Source organism: Leptodactylus fuscus, chromosome 6 (assembly GCF_031893055.1).
Source record: "Leptodactylus fuscus isolate aLepFus1 chromosome 6, aLepFus1.hap2, whole genome shotgun sequence".
Lineage (NCBI taxonomy): Eukaryota > Metazoa > Chordata > Amphibia > Anura > Leptodactylidae > Leptodactylus > Leptodactylus fuscus.
The window spans coordinates 60,754,302-60,777,010 of NC_134270.1; the positions used below are offsets into that span (position 1 = coordinate 60,754,302).

The window sequence follows — 22,709 nt, forward strand, 5'->3', positions numbered from 1 at the left end:
TTCTAGACCAATGTATAAAACGTTTCAATGTGATTAGTCCTGGTATAGCGGTCAGTGGCTGATGTGACAGTATTTAGTCCTGGTATAGCGGTCAGTGGGTGACAGGATTTAGTTCTTGTATAGTGGTCAGTGGGTGACGTGACAATATTTAGTCCTGGTATAGCGGTCAATATGTGATGTGACAGTATTTAGTCCTGGTATAGTGGTCAGCGGCTGATGTGACAGTATTTAGTCCCTGCATAGTGGTCAGCGGGTGATGTGATAGTATTTAGACTTGTATAGCGGTCTTATTTGATAACTCTCGATGTATGTATATAAATATTTTTTAGTGTGGGGAAGGGCATGTGCCTTGTTGCTTCTGCACCTGATCTTTAAAAATAAGGCACAGAAGTACTAGTCTGCCTAGGCAAAAAAAACTTACAAATTTACATTATGAACATCCCTGTAAATACCAGTGATAAGCATTTGGGCACATTGAATTAACAGAATGTGACTATGTTGTATGTACGAGTGGGGCCCCACTTTTAATTTTGCCCAGGGCCCCATTTTTTCTAAGACTGGCCCTGCGCATAGCTTCTGATAAAGCCAGGTCTGTTATCTCCCTGAGATAAGCTGCTGGCAGCAGCAGTTTAATATAGTATGTGAACATAAATTCATAACAGTCATGAGACCATGTCATTTAGCGGGATAATAAGTAGCCTATGTTTTAATCATGTTATAAACTATGTGCCAAATTTCAAAAGTATTTTTTGTGTGATGAGGAACAAACATCCAAACATTTATAATATTAGTAGGATTCCTTTTGTAGCCACTCCTATGTTTGGCAAAAAAAGAAACAAAGCAGGAAAATCTTCAAAAAAAAAAGGTAGCTTTCCAGAATTTGGGGCCTTAGTCTTAAACTAAGGCCACATATTGTAGAAAGGCTGTATTTTTTGTTGCAGATTTTACTGTGTTTTTGTTTTTAGCTAAAGCCAGAAGTGTATTTAGCATAAGGGCCACTGCCAACCACGTCTATACCTGTAACACTGTGTGAACTCCTGATTTCCTTGCAGCCTGAGGCCCCTTGCAGATGGACATGGGCTGGACACTGGTCATCTGCGTGCTGCCCATGTACTGGGCATGATACTGCTGCCCCATTCATTCAATGAATAGGAGCTGCGGAACCATGGCCACAAAACCGGATAAGAATAGAGCCTGTCCTGAGTTTTGCGGTCGGGACTGTCGGCCTGTACACTGCTTCATGTAATACACGGTCATATGCGTGGGCCTATAGAAATCAATGGGTCAGTGTGCTATCCAGGAAAAACCTGGATAACACACTGCATTTGCCCCCGGCTGTCTGCAAGGAGACCTAAAACTGTGATGTCCCCATCAATGCAAAGGACCTGCAATGTTAGTTAGGGTTACCCTAATCCTGGTGGGCAAAATGACAAACAGTATTAACCCCTTAAATGCATTTTGCACCAGTAATCTATATCTTTCTGTTAGGAAGTGTGTGACTGCCAAGTAAAGCATGGAACTGAAAGTGTTAAACTTAAACAACACAAAAGGAGTCCAATAATATGCCATGTTAATTATTCTAATTCATGATAATCCTATTAAATGATAGAGTGTATTAAATGATTAATGATTGGGTGTAGTAAAATTCTTAGGCTCTCACATCAGCAGTAAGAAGGGTTAACATGGATCAGGTGCTCTTCCTCATATGTCACAAGACACCAGCTGTGATTTTTCCTCCACAAAGACTGGGACTGATGATTTATCAAGACATTGTACACACCATTGAAACTTTCCATTTACTTAGCTCCTTCCTTCAGAAGAGCTGAGGGGGCGTTCATACTTGAACTGCTGTCCGCCCACCGTGATTCAGCTGAAATGGCGGGAAAAACAGCTTGTGGACGGCTTGCTGTCAATTTAAAACCCCATTCATTTCAATTGTTTTTTAAAGCAAACCAATGTTATCTGTATGAAGCCTCACTGCCGTGTAACCGTGTTTTTGCAAGGTCCTGCTTAGGCGATCGCGGCACAAGTGTGATCGCCCCCTTACAATTTAAAATGCCCTCTCTGTGTCTGATGTGGAAACCCATATGCATTGCATAGCTCCCAACTGTCTCGCATCCCGCGGGAAAGTCCCGATTTTAGACTGCTGTCCCGCACAGCTTACCGCATGTCCCAAACTTTCTCCTGATCACTACCCGCTCTTATAACAGTTAATAAGATTGTAACTGGGATAAGAGCGAATGGTGATTGGGGGAAAGCTTGACTACTGTACTCAGAAGGGCCTCTGTGACATCAGATGATCACGTGACTAGGTAGCCGTGTCTTTGTATCCCGTGCAGTGCTGGAAGAGATGGAAAGATGTGTGGTGTAAGGTCCTGGGTGGGGGAATGTGAGATGCAGGGTAGACTGTGTGTGTGTGTGTGTGTGTGTGTGTGTGTGTGTGTGTGTGTGTGTGTGTGTGTGTGTGTGAGTGGGGAGAGATGTGGGGTGCATGGTGGACTGTGGGGGAATGTGGGGTGCAAGGTTGACTGTAGGTGGGGAGAGAGATGTGGGATGCATGGGTGTACTTTGGGGGGAGAGGTGTTGGGTGCATGGGTATACTGTGGGGGGTGAAGTGTGGAGTGCTTGGGTGTACTATGAGCTGGGGTGCAGGATGTACCCAACAAGAAATGGATGGGAATGGGCGGAGTCAATTTAAAAGTGAGTGGAGCTAAATTTGACGCAGCATGCCCACATTTTGTCCCTCTTTTTGGGAGGTATGATATAGTATCGTAGCATCTTGGACTGTGCCATCCCTGTGCAGGTCTCCACCTCCTATCTATATTTATAAGCTGCACTTCCTGGTGAAACTCCAATAGCGGCAACATGACTGTGAGACGACTGCTACTCCTGCAAGGACTGCTGCTGTTCACAAGTGCAGGTACTAACCCATCACTCACTTTCCTGGGTAATACATCGTAGCACAGAGGTCAGAAACCTTTGGCACTCCAGCTGCTGTGAAAATACAACTCCCAACATGCTCCATTCACTTCCATGGGAGTTCCAAGAACAGCAGAGCAAGTATGCATGCTGGGAGTTGTAGTTCTACAATAGCTGGAGTGCTGAAGGCTGCCTACCCCTGCTGTAGCTGAACCACATGATACAGGATTACAGCAGATCATGTAGTTGTCTGGGGCTCGTTCAGGAGCACAGTACTGAATTCTGAATATATCCATTATTATAACTTATATATACATGAGCATGTGGGGACATGTTAGGCGTGGTAGTTTGACAGCTCTGAAAAGCTGTGATATCTAGATCACTGGCAAACCTTGACTGCAGTAGGGAATCAGTGCATAGGAACGTTACAGTACAATGCATATGGGTTTCCTCATCAGACATAGAGAGGGCATCTTAAATTGTAAGGGGACGTTCACACTTGTGCCGCATCCGCCCAAGCAGAACACAAAGTCCTGCATGTCCTTGCAAAAAAAAAGGTTTCACAGCAGAGAGGCTGCATACAGACACCGTTGGTTTGCTTTAAAAACCTATAGAAATTATTGGGCTTTTAAACTAACCGTCAGCAAGCTGTCCACAACCTGTTTTCCCTGCCATTTCAGCGGAATCACGGTGGGCAGACAGCAGTACAAGTGTGAACGCCCCTAAGCTCTTCTGAAGGAAGGAGCTAAGTAAATGGAAAGTTTCAATGATTTATACAATGTCTTGATAAATCATCAGTCCCAGCCTTTGTGGAGGAAAAATCACAGCTGGTGTCTTGTGACATATGAGGAAGAGCACCTGATCCATGTTAACCCTTCTTACCGCTGATGTGAGAGCCTAAGAATTTTAATACACTCTATCATTTAATAGGATTATCATGAATTAGAATAATTAACATGGCATATTATTGGACTACTTTTGTGTTGTTAACGTTTAACACTTTCAGTTCCATGTTTTACTTGGCAGTCACACACCTCCTAACAGAAACATATAGATTACTGGTGCAAAATGCATTTAAGGGGTTAATACTCTTTGTCATTTTGCCCACCAGGATTAGGGTAACCCTAACTAACATTGCAGGTCCTTTTCATTGATGGGGACATCACAGTTTTAGGTCTCCTTGCAGACAGCTGTGTGCCTGTTTCAGATGTTCCACGGGTGACGCGTCTGTCCTCTTCTTTACACTGAAAGGGGGACAAAGTCCTGCAGATATGCCACCGGAACACAGTGTAAACCTACACAACCAAAAGAAAGAGCAAAGCCCTTCCCACTCCATCCTGAATGCCCAACAAGAAAATGTCCAAACCGATGTCAGTCAAGTGAACCCTATCCCTGCGGAGCAAACCACGATTATCCTTTTCATGTTGACGGTGTCTAACTACCACACCATCCCGAGACCGCACATAGCACATATTCAGTAACTGCCTCGCCCTCTCCAATGCCACTGGGTCATGGGTGTCGCACCACCGAGCCCTAGGAACAATCAACAATCACACCATCACTAATGCAAGGAAATAGGCAGGAAAGCGATCAAAGTCTGAGAGTATCAAGGATATGAGTTCCAACAGCCGAACCACTCCTGACTCATTTCCCCCGGCATGCACCACCAGCACCAGAGGGGCCTGGGAGGAACCGCTGGCTGACAAGACTTGCAACAACACCTGCAACCAACTCAAGTCACGCACACCGTGCCACCTCAATCCAGCGTTCTCAAATCCTAACTGCCGAACCGCCGCACGACGTGCCACCCAATAAATGTAAGAGTGGCCCAAAATCCAAAGAGACATGCCTAAGAAAAGACAAAAGAAAAGAAATTAGATAAATACAGAAGCGAAAAAAAAAAAAAAACAAGGCTAGCCAGAAGAATTTTTAAGTTTTTATTTTTTTTATTTTTAAACAACTGGCAGCACTAAACAGTAAGACCAAGCCTAACATAACGTCTGTAGCAATTCGAGCGCCATCTGCCTATATGCTTAACCTCCTCCTCCGTTAAACCTGTCGCAGTGGCTGCCCCTATATGTAAGGAATGGGTCCCAAACTTGGAGGGAGGAGCCCCCACAAACAAAGGCAACTTTTGAACAAGGTCTTGAACTGAAATCTCGTGAAAAAGGAGCCATTACTGTGTACCAGGTTCTGAACAGACCAGGGTTGGATAGCTGCAAGACGGAGTACCATTTCCATCGGACACAAGGGGCCCTCCAAACAAGCTATGGATAACCAAGTACCTTGCCCTAACACATTGGTCTTTGAACGTCAAACCCGAATTCCTCAACAAAGGGGTCAAAACGGCTGAACCATGTCCCAAAGGGAAGGAGGGCATGGGCAGCCCACTGAATCCGCTTTAGGTGAAAATCCCTTAAGCGATCCAACTGAAAACGAGGAAGAGCATCAGTGACAACGTTATCAACCCCTGGAACATGACGAGCTTTAAGCACTATGTTAAACTGAAGGCACCGAAGCACAAGGTGCTGCAACAAAGCTATAACGGGCAAAGAACTAGATGACAAGCAGTTAATAGCCATCACCGCACTCTCGTAACGCTAAAATAAAATCCAATGATAGAGCCCCTTTAAGGCTATTCCTACATGTTAGGGACAAAAAAAGTCATTTTAATGATAGAATCCCTTTGAACAGGCAGTGCCCCTCGTTATACATCCAGCAGGCTCCAGGCCTGCAGGCTGCTGCTGAGGGGGATGTTGCACCTCTAGGAGCTGCTAATGGAAAGTGAGGCCCTGACAGCTTTGGCGTCAGCATGAGCTGTATTCATATGTCAGTAGCCTTGGATGCCCAACCGCCGCTGGAACACCTCATCATATCTCCACCATGCGGTACCCCCATACGGCTTATGAGCCGAAAACATTATTTCCAAATAAACAAAAAGTTCGGCTGACTTCTAAGACTTGGCCTGGCACAAATTACAAGACAAGGTAGAAAATGCCTGAAGCCGATTAGCGAATGTTTTAGCCACCTTCGGCTTTTTATCATCACCTCTACCAAAGGTCCGCCCCTTATCGACAGTAAGCTGGTCCTGGGATATCAGCGACCATATATCCACAAATTCACCTTTAATTATCTTTTCCCTACAGTCAACTGATACATGTGTTCCCAAAGGAACCACTGCACAAAAATAAGAATCCTTAAATAATAACCCAGAAGAAGGGTGAGTCATCTCAGGCTGCGGCACAACCACTCCTGGAGGATACACCGAAGGCACCCTACCCTCCAATTGTGTAACCATTGCCTTTAAAATGTCTAACATATCACCGCAGTGATATGTTAGACTATAATGAGGTTCCATGCGGACATCGTGCGGAAAACACACGGATCCCATTACAGTCTATGGGGTCCATGTGCTTTTACTGCACACCGCTTGCCAGTGCATTCGGTAGTTCATTTGGGGGAGTCCCCATGCGGACTCCCCAAGCAGATTATCAAACGTAGATGTGAACAAGGCCTTATACTTCTCGCTTCTGCTCAATCCACTCCTGACTTTGGCTAAAAAAAAGTGTCACGTTCGTGTCAGAGTCCAGACACAGATTCCAGGCTGCAGATTGCACCGCTAAGGAGACAGGGGAAGGAGACTATCCCTGGCACTACAGTGGCTAGCTAGGCCCTGCCTACGGGTGGTGGTCAGCTGTCTCCAAGCTAACCTTGGCCCCGACGACTCCTGGCTCTCTAGCACGAAGACCTGACAGACAGACAGGGCAAGAGCTGCAAGAAGCTAGGGACTGGGGATTCTAGGGTGGTGACCCCTGCAGAAGTAAAGGTGCAGCTGCGGACAAACAAACCGGACGGGAGGTGTTGGACAACTGACACGCAGCACGACAAAGTACAAAACAAGAGAAATGAGGAGAGGGACAGTGGAGAGGTGAGGAAAGGGTAAACACGAGACTGGGGTAAAATAAACTGGAACCCACCTCAAACAACCAGACAGTGCCAAACAAACAGACGTGAAGGGCAGGGCAGAGTAGAAGTGTGGAGGGAAACCAACTCACACACAAACAACACTCAAACTCCTTTCTAGTCTGTAAGCACAAGCACAACACTCCTCCTCCTCCTAAGGCCAAGAATTCTAAGTTGGAACCATGAAAACCGGCAACTGGTGGAGACAGCCCTCAGCCTAATAACTTTGCCGCAACGTGCATAGCGCACCACACATACTGTCCCTCTTTATATTCTTTAAAAGTTGGAAGGTATGCTGCTGTGCAAAAAGTGGTAAAACTAGTGAATATGGCCCTGATGGGATGTTATAACATGATTCACTCTTCGTTTCAGATGTCTCATTTAGATTTGCATCCTATTATGGCGATCACATGGTTTTGCAGCAGAGGCCGGCCCGGGCGGTTGTTTGGGGATTTGGAGAAGTGGGGGCCATAGTGACGGTGACACTTTTGCGAGGAATGGATACCATCTCGAACATGACAGTAAATGTGACAGGTAAAGATATGAGAATGCTAGATCTGGCAACTTTAGGTTTGGGCTACTTGCCAACTTTTAAAGTGGTTATTCAGGGTGGTACAGGACGTCTGGAGGAGGAGGGCATAACCGAGCACAAGCTATGGAGGGGCGTTTGATAAGGTATGACGCGTGGGGGTGCTCACTGGCCCTGGGGAATGCCCAGGGTGCTCGGTGAGCCACATTTACATATACTATTTACCCGTTTTTACTAAAAACTGGGGAGTCTTTGGCAGAACTGGAGACAGCACCTGAATAGCCTTTTTAAAGGCTATCCAGCAGTGGTGTAACTACCGCCGTAGCAGCAGAGGCAGCTGCCACAGGGCCCGGGACATTAGGGGCCCGGTGAGAGCTGCTACCATTGCTATCATTATACTCGGGGGTCTTTTCGGACCCCCGAGTATAATGATCAGCGGCCCAGGAGAGTTACTATTCACACGTTCTTACTAAAAACTGGGGGGTCTTTGGCAGAACTGGAGGCAGCACCTGAATAGCCTTTTTAAATGCTATCTTGGCATATGTTTACTTCAAAATGACTTTTCTAAATGCTAGAATCACAAAAACAAAAAAAAAGCATTTCCTGGACAAGCTCTTAAATTTTAGCTGTAAATGATATACATTACTGAAGTAGTGCAAGTATTCTTCAAGTGTTTAACAAACTATGAGAAAATTCATCAAGACTGGCATATTTTAGACCAGTGTTCATGCTCCTTGTATCGGTGCAGAGAGTCTATTGTTTTGTTGTTTTTTTTTTTTTTCTATTTTTAACTAATACCACCACTATATAGACTTTTGAAAGGCTATTCTCGACATACCTGTTTCACAGAAAAAAATTCAATCTTCTTGAAGCATGGGGGCGTTACCCCTGTGCTCCAAGCATACCTTCATCATCACCAACGTTCATTCCTCACCGCTAGAGATGAGCGAGTACGCATTGAAATGAATGGACGTAGCCGGCATGCGGGGGGTTAAGCGGTCGGCCGGCGTCAAAGTGGAAGTACCAGGTGCTTCCATTCATTTCAATGTGTGCGTGCTGTTCGGATCGGCTGATCCGAACAGTACTCGCTCATCTCTACTCACCGCCCCTTCTTCTACAGTGGATACCTTCTACTTCTCCTCTTCACTGCTGTCATCAGTAGTCTTTCTCATCAGTGTGAATAAAATCTTGCACATGCGCTGTATGCTGAGATTTCATTTGCGCCGACAAGAGACTGCTAATGACGGCAGTGAAGAGAAGGAGGTATCCACTGTGGGAGAAGGGGCATGAGGAACGGACATTAGGGATGACGCGAGTGTACTCGGAACACAGGGGTAAAGTTCCCTGTGCTCTGAGAAGATTGAATTACATATACCAAAAAACGTTTTGTTTTTTTGGGGGGCGGAATCAATTTCTTCACCACAGGTATGCTGAGAATAGCCTTTCTAAAGGCTGTATAGTGGTGACATTAGTTAAGAATCAAAAAGAGGACCTTTCACCGCTTCCAACAAATTCTGGCACAGTTGAAACCATTCCCAAGCAATCGATACTGTTAGGAGGGCTGGAGCAGACAATGGGTGTGATTCTGAGCTCTGACACTGGCTGCCTATGATTGGAGCTCTGAATCACACCCCCTGCCTGACACTACCCTTCTGACATTACGGAGCTTAAATAGCACATCAGACACCAATACTAACTGCACTTGTTCAGGAGTTTTTGGTGGAGGCTAGAGAAAAAATTCCAACTGTGCTGTAATCAGGGAAGCACAGACTAAGAGAGATAAGATAAGATGATCCTTTAAGAGAGATAAAATAAAATAATCCTTTAATAGTCCCACTATGGGGAAATTCAGTGTGATACAGCATTATGGATACTACAATAGTACTGTACTGTATATAGCAAGAGAGAAACACATACAAGCTCATAGCAGATAGAGAGATACTAGGAGTCATAGCAAGTAAAAAGAGAGAAAAAAAACTTCAGGATCATTTAGTTCTCTGTGCAGATTGATGTTGATAATACAGCCCGACCTAGAACACGAGGAAAGGGGGCACAGTATGTAGGCATAACAGGCAAAATCAGCTTTTTGCAGAGGTGGGGGACATGTGCAGCAATCACGATAAAGTGGTAGTTCCTTTGGTAGGTAGTAGGATTTCATGCTCACATCTGCGTTATCTTGCATCAGCACGATTGTTCCTTAACCACAAAAATTTCCCCCAAAAAGTGCACCATCTTTCATCACAAGTCCTCTTTTTTCTTACCACTATTAACAGATGATAAGAACTTGAACTGGTGGTGGTGGTGAAAGGTTCTCTTTTAGGCAGCATTCAGACTGCCGCTGCTGTCCGCCCCAGGGTGTCCGCTGTAAACCCCGTGGAAACCGGACAGCAGATGGCTTGCGAGCGGTCGACTTTAAAACACATTCATTTCAATGGGTTTTAAAAGGTGACCACCCATTAGCGTTTTCAGCCTCTCCGCCTGAAAACCAGTTTTTTTCAGCGGACCTACATGCAGAACTTTGTGTTCACTGAAAAAAAAACCAAAAAACTGTTTCCAGGCGGAGAGGCTGAAAACGCTCACGGGCGGTCACTTTTTAAAAACCATTCAAATGAATGGGTTTTAAAGCTGACCGCTCGAAAGCCGTCTGTTGTCTGGTTTCCCTGGGGTTTACAGCGGACACCCCGGGGCAGACAGCAGCGGCAGTGTGAATGCCGCCTAATTCATATGAGGTTAAGAGTCAGAGTACAGGTGCTAATGTTACTGTACAGCTAACACCCCGCTGCAGTGCCCAGGGCTACAGAGATATCTCAGACTGCAGACTATTTGTACATACCGTCGATTAACCATGACCTTATTGACTTTATACAACAAACCACAAACGCCTAAATTTTGGTAAAAGGTGGGTTGGCCACAGCGATTTTATTCAATATTAACATATTGTAAACATTTGAAAAAATTCAACCATAAACAAATACTTTATGAAAGTAAACAAAACTAAACCCGGAAAAAACCTCCATGCCCCGCCTTTCCTTCTTCCAATCTTCCTCCCGAATGTTACCGCTGTGGTACAGCGGACATGTAGGCCAATCTTCTTATCGCCAAGGGGCATGGAACATCCGCCGCTGTGACAACTGAAAAACAAAGAAAAAACCAGCCAGAAACCAGACAACAAACCAAACAACAAAAAACCACTGCAAGGGTAGGGTGGGCGGGGGTTCCTCTCACCATCAAGGACAAATGGCAGAAGGTGAGTCTCCGCACACGTACCCCTGTAATATACTGGAGACTCCCCTTCTCATTAACATACTCCGCTCCCCCCTCCCTCCCCTGGAAAGTTCCCGAACGGGGTGAGGGAGTGAGGTGAAAAGTTCAACTATACAGAAGTCTGCAAAACTTCTATTAACTAGGCCCAGGATGCAACTGACAAATAGTCTTTGCCCTTTTCCCTAGTCGCTTCAAGGGCGACTAGACTTTTAAGCCCTTAGATCTCGTATATCAGCAACCAGGAGGTGCTGATATTATGAGAGTCCTCAACTAGCTCTGTCCATTCTACTATTATGTGAAAGTTTGTGTGTTTGGATGTTTGTGGGTTTGGGTGTTTGGATATTTGTTCCTCAATGACGCCCAAACGGCTGAACGGATTGGCATGAGTTTTCACACATACCTAGATGGCCACCGGGAAGGAAAGATAGGCTACTTCGTATACCGCTCCAGCCCCTGAAATCCCAAACGTTACCTGTGAAAGTCTGCTCCGACTCTGCTGCAGGATCTGAGATGACGTCAGCCTGGCTCTTTCGGCTGGCCTCCGATAGGTTCGCATCACGTGCGGGGTGGAGCGATGGACAATGTGCGCTAGAGAGGAGGCGGAGCTATAGAGGCTCAAGCCGGCCGCCGAGCGACATGAAGAACATGGCGTCACATATGCGGAGTACACAGCAGGCAGCCCCCTGGAGAGATAAGTCCACCGGGGCCCCGGGGGTGGGAAAAGGAAGGAGTGACTGGAACACATTTCCCTAAACCACTGTCTTCCCCTAGCACGCCATGCATGACCTGCAGACTGCAGACCCTATGCACACCAGGACACTAGGCGCATTTGTGGTAGGGGGGAGGGGGGTCCGTGGTCGCGGTGGTGGTGGGGTTCCTGTAAAGGGGACGCAATGGGGGAACCCGGGCCCACGCAAAGCGGGAATGTTTCCATGGACGAAGTCACAGGTACTGCAAGTATTATAAATGTGAAAGTTTGGATGTTTGTGTGTTTGTTCCTCAATCACGCAAAAACGGCTGAATGGATTGGAATGAAATTTGGCATATAGATAGATTGTAACCTCGATTAACACATAGGCTACCCCAGTAAATGACATCGCTTCACGACTGTTATGAATTTATGTTCACATACTATATTACACTGCTCTTGCTTATCACATACACAGGTTCCAGGTTTGTTATCTCTCTGTGTAAACACAAGCTAACCCTCAGTGGACACAGCGGAAGAACGAATTCAGCGACAGGCCAGCTTGAGAGCTGTCAAAACGCTGGAGCATGGGGATCATCAACAACAACAACAACACATTCATTATATGGCTTCCCAGTGAGCTGCTGAGATGCCGGAACAATCCTGGGCACATTGCGAGGAATACGTTCAGCGACAGGCTAGCTTGACAGATGTCGAAACACCGAAGCAGGTTGATCATCAACACCAACAACACGCTCATTGAGCTGCTGAGATGCCGGAACAATCACAGGCACGGTGCGAGAAACAAGTTCAGCAGCAGGACAGCTTAAGAGCTGCCAAAACACTGGAGCAGTCAAACCATCAACAGCAGCAATTTGCTGAATATAGGCGGATCATCGACTCCAACAACTCGCAGACGAAGTCACGGGCAGAGGCTAGTGGGAATATAAAGTTAAATTATGACTTTTAGGCCTCATGCACACAACTGTTAAAAACAGATCAGTAGAATGGGTTGAAATTTTTTCTATCTCCCAAGGTTCCTCAGCAATCAATACAGTTAGATTTGGTGCCTGATATGATACTTATACTTTGTTTTAATGTATTTTGTGAGTCCAATATAGGAATCACAATGTACTTTTTTTTTTCTTTTAGAATGTCTTTGTAGAATGGGAGGAAATCCATGCACATATGGGGAGAACAAACAAACTCCTTGCAGATGTTGTTCCTGGCGGGATTTGAGCTCAGGACTCCAGCGCTGGAAGGTTGCAGTGCTAACCACTGAGCCACCGTGTTGCCCCACTATACTTTGTACTGTCAAGTGTGCTAAAGCAGAGTTGGGGGTGTAAGTCAGAGCGCCAGTCAGCGGTGTCATAATAAAAAATGGAAAATTGAAAATAACAATCAAAAATTATTAGAAAACATGTTTAAAATGAAAATGTGATTTTTAACAATAGGTAACTTTCTGGAGACACTTTTCCTTCAAGGGGTTAATATTCTTGTCTGTCATTTTGCCATCAGGTGATGTCGGTGTCTGGAAGGTAGTGCTGGACCCCATGGATTATGGTGGACCTTATCACTTGATTGCCCAACAAACTTTAAGGCAAGAAGTTACGAGTGTCCACCTGGATGACGTCCTTTTTGGAGATGTCTGGTTCTGTGGAGGACAGAGTAATATGAGGATGACTGTATCTCAGGTAGATGGATCCTAAACAGATTGTCTGGTCCCTGCATGTCAGCTCTTTGCACTAACATCTTCACTTCTGTTTTTTCAGATTTTCAATGCCAGTCAAGAGCTGGCACTAGCTGCTCAATACCCATATGTCCGATTGTTCACCGCCTCCCTGGAGTACTCTGATACAGAGTTGCTGGACCTCGCCAAGGTGGACCTGCCGTGGTCAGTCCCAACATCCAGTAAGTACCTTCTCATTCAACTACAAATGTCATGTTAGTGTTAGTAGAGCTGGATTCTTTCTTGTGTGTGTTTTAGTTTTTGTTTTAAATCTAATCCAAAGATAAAAGTTTCATTTGTGAATTAAACTCACCGGCAGCACAAATCTTTCTTGTGTTATGATCATTTGTTACATTGTAGCAGTGCAGATAAAATGCATCAGTGCAGGTTGTTTACTTCACAGAAGATTGTCCAGACTACACACAACTGTAACTTTTTTTTTTTTTTTTTTTTTTACAGAAAACCTTGGCCAAGGTGATTTCACATACTTTTCTGCAGTCTGCTGGATCTTTGGACAACACTTGGCACGAAAGTTAAAGTATCCAATAGGGCTGGTGGAATCAGCGTGGGGAGGGACTCTAGTCGAAGCTTGGTCATCAAAAACTGCACTGTCCAAATGTGGGCTTTCTGACACCTCTTCGAAGACGAAGCTAAGGTGACTCAAGTGTATAATACAGGAATCTTTTCACATGAAATTTTAAAAATTCATCAACTTCATTATTTGTTGTGTAACTTTTCCCTCAATGTTATGGTTCCAATTTTAGTGCAAGGAAAAATTGTCACTGGGTCCATGCTTAAACACTTTTTATCTATCTCCTTACAGAAATTATGCATATTTAGATATAAATACGGGTCCACGTGACTACTCCGTGTTGTGGAATGCCATGATCCACCCTTTCCTGAACATGACGATAAAGGGCGCCATATGGTATCAAGGTACAATATAGCGACTGTGCGCCTCTGTAGTTCATCTTAAACACAGTGCATTACATCCTAACCTACTTGGCACATCTGTTACGTGCCATGTTGCATACTCTCTTCTATATCTGATGGAGAACACATAGCTGTCTGCTCTGATAGATGTCCACCCAATTGCTCCATCTGTTAGATGCTGCACACCACTCTGCTACATCTAATGGATGCTCAACACTAATACACCTGTATATTCTAACGCGAGTGTCCTCTTGTATTCAGGTGAGTCGAATGCCTTCATGAACCTCGACCTCTATAATTGCACTTTCCCAGCTCTTATCCAGGATTGGAGACGCTCCTTCCATGAGGGGTCTCTGGGACAAACAGACCCCAACTTCCCCTTTGGATTTGTCCAGGTAGCAACCTTTAACAATTGGAAATTAAAGGGCAGGTGTGCACTGGTGATAAGCTTCACATTCTGGTTCTCTTGTCCAGCTCAGCACATACGTGAAATCCAATCGAGACAATTATCCAGTAATCAGATGGCATCAAACAGCAGACTATGGTTACGTCCCAAACCCTAAGATGCCCAATACATTCATGGCTGTGGCAATGGACCTGGGAGATGAGACGTGTCCATATGGAAGGTAAACACCAGAGGACATGATTATTTGTAATATAGTACGAATATGATATTGTCCTGTACCCCATTTGTTGTTGTTATGTCATTGATTTGTCCTCTAAGTCTCCTTGTTGTATATCCCAGGTGTTACTATAACCCCAGTGTGACATTCCCCTGAACTCCAGAGCAATGATGTATTGTTAATGTTCTGTTGAGCTCTGTATAATTCTGTATATGTGATTTGCTATACATGACTATATGTTGGGTCTCTTCTCTCAGTGTCCACCCACGAGATAAGCAGACTGTGGCATACAGACTGTACTTGGGGGCACAAGCCATTGCATACGGTGATCGACGTGTCCAATACCAGGGTCCATTTCCAGACAGGATTGATGTCTATTACACCTATTCATACATGAACATAACCTACAACCAGGAGCTGCTCATCACCCATACCTTTGACAACATATTTGAGGTAACTAAGAGAGGGCAGGAAAACTGAACTATCTGATTTGTTAGGTCAGGCTTGGATGTTGATATCAGAAGATACTATGAGTGATATTCACCAACCAGTTGTTTATGGAGGGGACTGACCTGACAAATAATGGATTTATCAATTTGTGTTTACAGGTATTTTGCAGTGCTGTCATGAATGGAGAAGGACAATACACCTGGATCCCAGCTCCAGCAGAATTACAGTCCTCTAAAGTGGTCACAGTCTCATTTAAAGGATGTAGTCACATCTCTGCAGTCCGCTATGCCTGGTCTGAGTGGCCCTGTAAATACAAGGAGTGTCCAATATACAGTGCCAACCAGAGACTGCCAGCGCCGCTTTTCATCAAATACTGGAAATAACAATTTTAACTATATATATATATATATATATATATATATATATATATAGTTTTGGGGTTTTTTTTAATTCTATTTTTTTGTGTCTCAGTGAATTAATTTTTGTTTTCATTGGAGGTGTAATTTGGGAAATAATGAAAACTTCAGGTGATCTGCTGGAAACAATAGGTGGACACAATGACAAATATACAAATAGACTGTTTAACAGGCAACCAGTTATAGAGATGTCCAATAGATATCCTATCACTTTCACCACTATTATGGTATTCCACAACTACCATACAATTACATTACAAGCACATCCTTCTGGGTGACATCACGTGCCCCTTGTGTTAAAGTGTCATGATGTTGGCTGTGATGTCATTCGTGAGGCCAGAAGAGGACACTGTGGGTTCTGTGAGAAGTGAGACAAGCTGAGTACAACTGTTTATTATGTGGAAACATCTCCCCTGGGCTTCTACTTACTATATTCTGGGGTCTGAAGAGACGTCAGAGTACAATAATAGCACATATGGTTTATGCCGAACAAGCTTGGCCAGAAACAGAGTGAGTGGATGAACCTCACTAATATTTGTGGAATTGAATCACTGCCTGTCTGTGACTATCCTCACCGATTGTTGCCTTTTTTTTTTTTTTTAACCACAGCCTTAGATTTAAGGTACACAAACAGTGCAAAAAATGTTGCAGGCACAAGAGTATACAGCTGGCTGTTGGCAATTTATTTAAAAAACAAACAAAAAACATATTTTCCAGCTTACATTAATAAAGCCCTGCACTACATACAGGGTCAGTGATTGGATGGGAAAGTCGTGTGATCAGTCACATGTATCATGTGTTTAACCAGTGGTTAACAATGAGTATTTTATCCTTAAGGTAGGGGCCCCATGGGACGGAAATGCTGTGATTTGCCCGCAGTGGAAGTGCCGCTGGAAAAATTGTGGCATTTTACAGTAAGGACAAAGTGGATGGGATTTTAGTGAATTCCATGCTCTCTTTGCGGTAAAAACTGCCGTGCAGACATACCGCGATTTGGAAAAATATGTTGGGGTTTTGGAAATCACAGCATGTCAATTATACCTAGGGAAACGCCTGTGGTCTCCCCATAGGTATTATTATTTTTTTTTTTTTTTAAATGTAGATTGTGAGCCCCACATAGAGCTCACAATGTACATTTTTCCCTATCAGTATGTCTTTTTTTGGAATATGGGATGGAAATCCACGCAAACACGGGGAGAACATACAAACTCCTTGCAGATGGTTTTTTGCCCTTGGCGGGATTTGAACACCAGGACTCCAGCGCTGCAAGGCTGCAGTGCTAACCACTAAGCCACCGTGTGGCCCCCCCCATAGGTATTATTGTAACAGAAATCCGCAGTGGAAAACTCTGTGAACGTTCTGTCTAAAGTGCTGCGGGAAGAACCGAGATGCGTTGCCGCTGCGTTTTTTCCACAGCGTTTCTTTGCTGCGGGATGTTCCATGGGGCCTTAGCCAAAAGGTTAAATGCACTATTGTGGTTGTAAGGTGACAGAATGTGATAAAGTTCAACGGCACCCCTACACTAACTAATACAGAACACCAGTGACTGTCTCTCTGCTGTCTCAAATATCATGTCTTCGCTCTATCTGAAACTAACTATTTCTTAGGGCGGGTTCACAAAGGGCTTCCAATCTCCGTTTTGAGGTTTCCGTCTTCTACCAACAGGAGACGGAAACCCGGCATTCATTGTCCGCCGGTGAGTGCTCGTGAGAGTCTTCTGCGGTGGTGTATTTGATCATGTGCACCAAATGTTCCACTGAAAATCTGTATGTTAGAGAGACATCAATTGTCAGAGTAATCAATTCACATTACCATACAATTAAACAACAGAGAATGGATCTTCTCGTGCCAAAACATTTCTGTCAGGAAGATCATAATATCACCAATGACATGAAAATTTTGATTTTAAGAGGGAATTTTAAATCAAGAAAACAGCGATTGATTTATGAGTACAAGTGCATGACCCTATTCAAGACTCTGGATAGTGGAATGAACCTTTCACATGGGTTCATGTCTTTCTATACAAATCACTGAACTAAGACAGCCATAAAGATAAAGAACCTGGGAACTGGGAATTGATTATTTGTTTTTATATGTATATAGTAATAAGCCTCTTCCCTTCTCCCTCCTGAAATCCTATCCCTGTGTCCAGTTATACATAAATATGCAGCCTGTAGAAAGTGTTTTTAGATATATCTGAAGAAGAAGCCAGAGGAAGCTTTGAAACGTCATATTCTGTCATCATTATGATTTGGCCATTAAAAATGGTATCACCTACTGAAGACTTGCAAGTTTTTTTTATATTTCATAACCACTGGCTAACACGGTACAAAAACAATCAATTCCTGTTATGTGTTTAGTGGTTGTGCTGCACCTGTTAGTTCTCCAGCACGTCCCATCTTAGCTTGTACTGTTTGCAGCTGCACTTATTCTTCCGTTAGGGGTGACCGCCTTTAGTTTTCCAGTCCTTAGCCTCTTTCAGCTCTCGTCCTACCTGTCTGTTAGGAATTCGCATTCAGAGAGCTAGTTGTTGTCGGGGCCAAGCTTAGCACGGGTACACTTGACCAACACCCTTAGGCAGGGCCTAGTCAGCCGTCGTTACGCTAGGGACAGTTTATCTACCCCATTTCCCTAGTAGTGCAAGCAGAATTCAGTACCACAGTTGTTTGTGCATTAACACAACCGTGACATGAATTTCCCTATGTTGGGACTATTAAAGGATTATTTTATTTTATAATCATTTGAAAAGTAGTATCTGGGGTATGTGTACCTAAAGTATTATACAGTAAAGGTAGGGTAAACTAAAATATAACTTTTATTCATACACTAAAAGTACTAGATAAGCAAAAATAATAAAAAGAGGAGTATTGTCCACTATAATCCAGCCTGTACACATTGCTGAATAGAAAGTGTGTGTGACAATAGGGAGTGGTGGGTTTAGCCTAATCATACACTAGGTAGCAGCTTAGTCTGTATAGTAGTGGTGCTAGGGTACAGAATAATGAGGGCAATAAAGCCCCCCAGGGCCCGTATATAGATCCGAGTCTGCAATTGATATTAAGGTGTGAGTTATAAACACCAAAACCACCAATTAATCCTAAATTGCAGGCTTGCTGAATTCCCCTTTTATTACTGAGTATACCCACAAAAATACATACACCATCAGACATACTGATGATAAATAGCTACATATTAGATAGGAAGTAAGTCTGTGTGATGGTAGTGCTAGGGTGTCAGGGACAAGGGATAATTTTAACTCATTGGGGCCTATGTGTATATCAGAGTCTATAACCGATACCCAAGATGTAAATTAAACACCAGAACCATATATATCGTAGGTTGCAGGTTCACTGAATGCCCCCACCCTTAGTAACAAGATACACCCATATTGTATGCACACCTGAACCACACATAGGTAATGAACAAAGACCATTAGGCCAACTTCAATACATAAGCTAGAAAGCCCACCACTCTCAATTACACTTATCTGTCACATACACACAAAGTAGCATTCAAGATGACGCGTTTCTCCGGCGTTTAACAGCTCATCAGAGGCAAGAAAAGACTGGTGACAGCCTCAACGTTTGGTAGGCAAAATGGTGCCCTAATGAGCAGTAAGTTAGTCAGCTGTGATGTATGGATGCAGAGAGCACCGCTGTGCTATCCCTATTGTCACACACACTCCTCTTTTTATTATTTTTGTACATCTACTACTTTTAGTGTATGAATACAAGTTATATTTTAGTGTACCCTACCTTTACTGTCTAATTATCTTATCTTATACTTATGGAAACGCCAGTGGTTTAGATATAATTGAAGCAGAAAGTATGTAGAGGAAACCTCTGCAAACTCTCTGTGCAAAGGGCTGCAGGAAGAAACGCAATGCGTCACCGTTGCTGTTTTTCCTGCAGCGCTTTTTTGCTGCAGAACGCCTCATGGGTCCTTAGTCTTAACCTAAAGCCCCACGTTGCAGAAACGCAGCTTTTTTTGTTGCAGATTTTGTTGTGGTTTTTTGAGCCAAAGCCAGGAGTGGATTGAGCAGAAGGGAGAAGTATTAGAACTTCCTATATATTTCCCATTCCTTTTGTAGCCACTCCTAGCTTTGGCTCAAAAATCCACAACAAAATCTGCTACAAAAAAAGCTGTGATTCTGAAACGTGGGGGCTTAGCCTTAAGGAGTTTTCCAGCTCATTTTTGTTGATAATCTATCCTCAGAATAAATCATCAATAAGAAATCAGTGACTCCCCACTGATCAGCCTTATGAATGGGCTATAGCGCCTGTTTATATCACACGCTGTCTATAGTTACCGTGTGATGTAATTCCAGCATTGTCACATAGACGTGTAAAGGACGAGGCTGTAGTTACATGACATGGCCGCTATGAAATGAATGACACTGTGTAAAAGGAGAAGCGGTCACGGCGCTTACACAGGTACCACAGTTCAATCAAACAACTGATCCTGGGGGTCCTGGATATTGGAACTCCACAATTTTTTTTTAATCTTTTGATTAGGAAACACCTAATTAATAAGGGGCACTATTTAAAGGGGTGCACAGTGAAATTATGAATTTAAAGTTGCACTTGGGAGTATTATTTATTATGGGGGGTAATATTATTTATTTTATAATTGGGGGTAACATTAGGATGAGTGTGCAGGTGAGGACAGTGTGACTCTGGTGCATGGACAAGTGAGGAGCCAAAGATGTCTCATCCCTTGGCATCTCAGACCTGGCCCTTTCCTGGATCTCCTCATACCTCATCGACCGCACATTCAGCGTCTCCCACTCGCATACCACCTCCTCACCACGCCGTCTCTCCGTAGGTGTCCCCCAAGGCTCCGTCCTAGGACCCCTCCTGTTCTCCATCTACACCCTTGGCCTGGGCCAACTCATAGAATCTCATGGTTTTCAATACCACTGCTATGCCGATGACACCCAAATATACATCTCTGGACCAGACATTACCTCCCTGCTGGCCAGAGTTCCAGATTGCTTAGCGGCCGTTGCCTCCTTCCTCTCCTCCCACTTTCTCAAACTGAACATAGAGAAAACGGAGTTCATCATTTTCACCCCACCCAGTATGGCCCCTCCACCTGACCCATCTATCAAAGTTAACAGAACCCCACTTTCCCCTGTCCCACAGGCACGATGTCTTGGGGTTACCCTGGACTCCCACCTATCCTTCATGTCACACGTTCAAACCCTCAACACCTCCTGCCGCCTCCAGCTCAAGAACATCCATAGAATCCGCTCCTTCCTCACCCCTGAAACTACCAAGATGCTCGTCCATGCCCTCATAATCTCTCGCTTAGACTACTGCAACACCCTTCTCCATGGACTCCCAGCAAACACCCTCGCCCCCCTCCAGTCCACCTTAAACTGCGCTGCCCGCTTAATTCACTTCACCCCCCGATCTTCATCGGCTGCTCCCCTCTGCCACACCCTCCACTGGCTACCTATAGCCCAGCGAATTGAGTTCAAGCTATTAACGTTAACATTCAAAGCGATCGGGGGAGTGGCCTAGACAACGGTGGTGTGCAGACGTATCCCCTCAGAGTTCCCGGACCCCAGCAGCACTTAAGCCCTGTATTTTGGGTCTCACAGTCTACCTCCCTCTGGTTCCACTATGGTCCGATGCCTGGGACGGAAGCCCTCCTCCTCTGCCTGGATAGAGCCACAGCTTGCCAAGTTCTTCCTGGCTGCGGCTCCGTCTGCACCGCTACACAGCGGCTTCAAGATGGCGCCGGCGCGTGCTCCCTCTGGAGAGTTGGAGGCCCTCCTTCGCAAAGGACGGATTCCCCGGCGCTGCTCTCTCCTCCTGCGGCCCCTGTCAATCCCTCGGATGCTGCTCAGCTCTCCCCTGGCGTGGGGACCCTGTGGCTGGCTACTGACCAGGTACTCCAGCCTCCCCCTGGGATTACAGATGGCTGCCCCTCTCCCCCACCCCTCTGCCTGCAGTCTGGACACTGGAGCTTCTCTCCCTCCCCACATGGTCTCAGTACATGCTGGTGCCCCCCCCTGCAGTTGTCCAGTCTCCCTTGTTGGGACCTCCTGAGACCTCTCCCTTTGTGGCTACCCTGCCCTCTCCACTCCATGCTCCTGGCTCTGTGCTGGGGGGATCCCTGGCCCATCCTCATGTGCCTCTCACTGACCTCAGGTCTCCCCTGCTGGACACTCCCTGCTCCCCCATGGGGGCTCCAATTAAGTCCCCTGTGCCTCTGGTCTCTCTACCCTCCCCTGTGGCACCACAGCCTCTCCTCCCAAGAGGTGAGGTCCCCCTGTTTGCTCATCACGCTGATCGAGATGTGGACTTCTCTGATACCCCTGCGGCCCTGCAGGCACCACTTACCCCCAATTTCTCTGATTCTTCCTCGCATGCCTCTCCTTCCTCCCACCTCTCTAAGCAACCTAAACTATCGGATATATGGGAAGTTCTCTGTTCTATGCCTACTAAATCGGACCTGGAGGCCATGGTCTGTAGAGTGGAGGAGAGGCAGGACAAGATTCTCTCAGGCTTCAAATCTGATTTCCAGTCCCTGTCGACTCAAGTCTCTACTCAACAGCAACGATCTGACTCCATGGACCGACATTTGGCGGCTGTTGAACAAACCTTGTCTACCCAACGCACTTTTGACCGCCATCTGTTGTTGCAAGTGGATGATCAGGAGAATAGAGGCCGCCGGAATAATATTAAATTGCGTGGAATTCCTGACGCTGTTCCAACTGTGGAACTCCGCTCCATTACTACCTCCATCTTCAACACTGTTCTCTCTAGACCAATGGATACGGAAATTGTCATTGATAGAATTCGCCGAGTCCTGGGCCCCAGGCGGGCTGCCTCCATAGAGCCCCGTGATGTCCTTTGCAGAGTGCATTTTTACAAGGAAAAGGAGGACATCCTTCAGGCTGCCTGGCGACATGGTCCGGTTCCCTTCCTGGATGGCTCGATATCTCTCCTTCCTGACATTTCCCGTCACACTCTAGCTATGCGGCGTCTCCTGAAGCCTGCCCTTCCACTGATCTTGGACTCGGGAGCCACATACAGATGGGGCCACCCTTTTCACCTACAAGTCCGTCAAAATGGGACAGTGTTCACTCGCCACTCTCCAGATCAGGCAGCCTCCCTGGCGCAGTTTTTGGATGTGCCCGATCTGTCTCTGTCGGATTCGCTGGACTATCCGCTCCCGGCCGCGC

General features: G+C 45.3%; 1 protein-coding gene across 1 annotated transcript; it reads left to right on the plus strand.

Moving 5' to 3' along the window:
* Positions 1-2,839: 2,839 nt before the first annotated feature.
* On the plus strand, positions 2,840-15,481 carry LOC142210717 (sialate O-acetylesterase-like). Its single transcript, XM_075280083.1, has 10 exons — positions 2,840-2,920; positions 7,255-7,416; positions 12,882-13,057; positions 13,136-13,274; positions 13,552-13,747; positions 13,916-14,028; positions 14,287-14,420; positions 14,500-14,651; positions 14,906-15,101; positions 15,257-15,481. Exons 1-10 carry the CDS (start codon positions 2,866-2,868, stop codon positions 15,479-15,481), a joined length of 1,548 nt encoding a protein of 515 aa, XP_075136184.1. The 5' UTR covers positions 2,840-2,865.
* Positions 15,482-22,709: the final 7,228 nt, after the last annotated feature.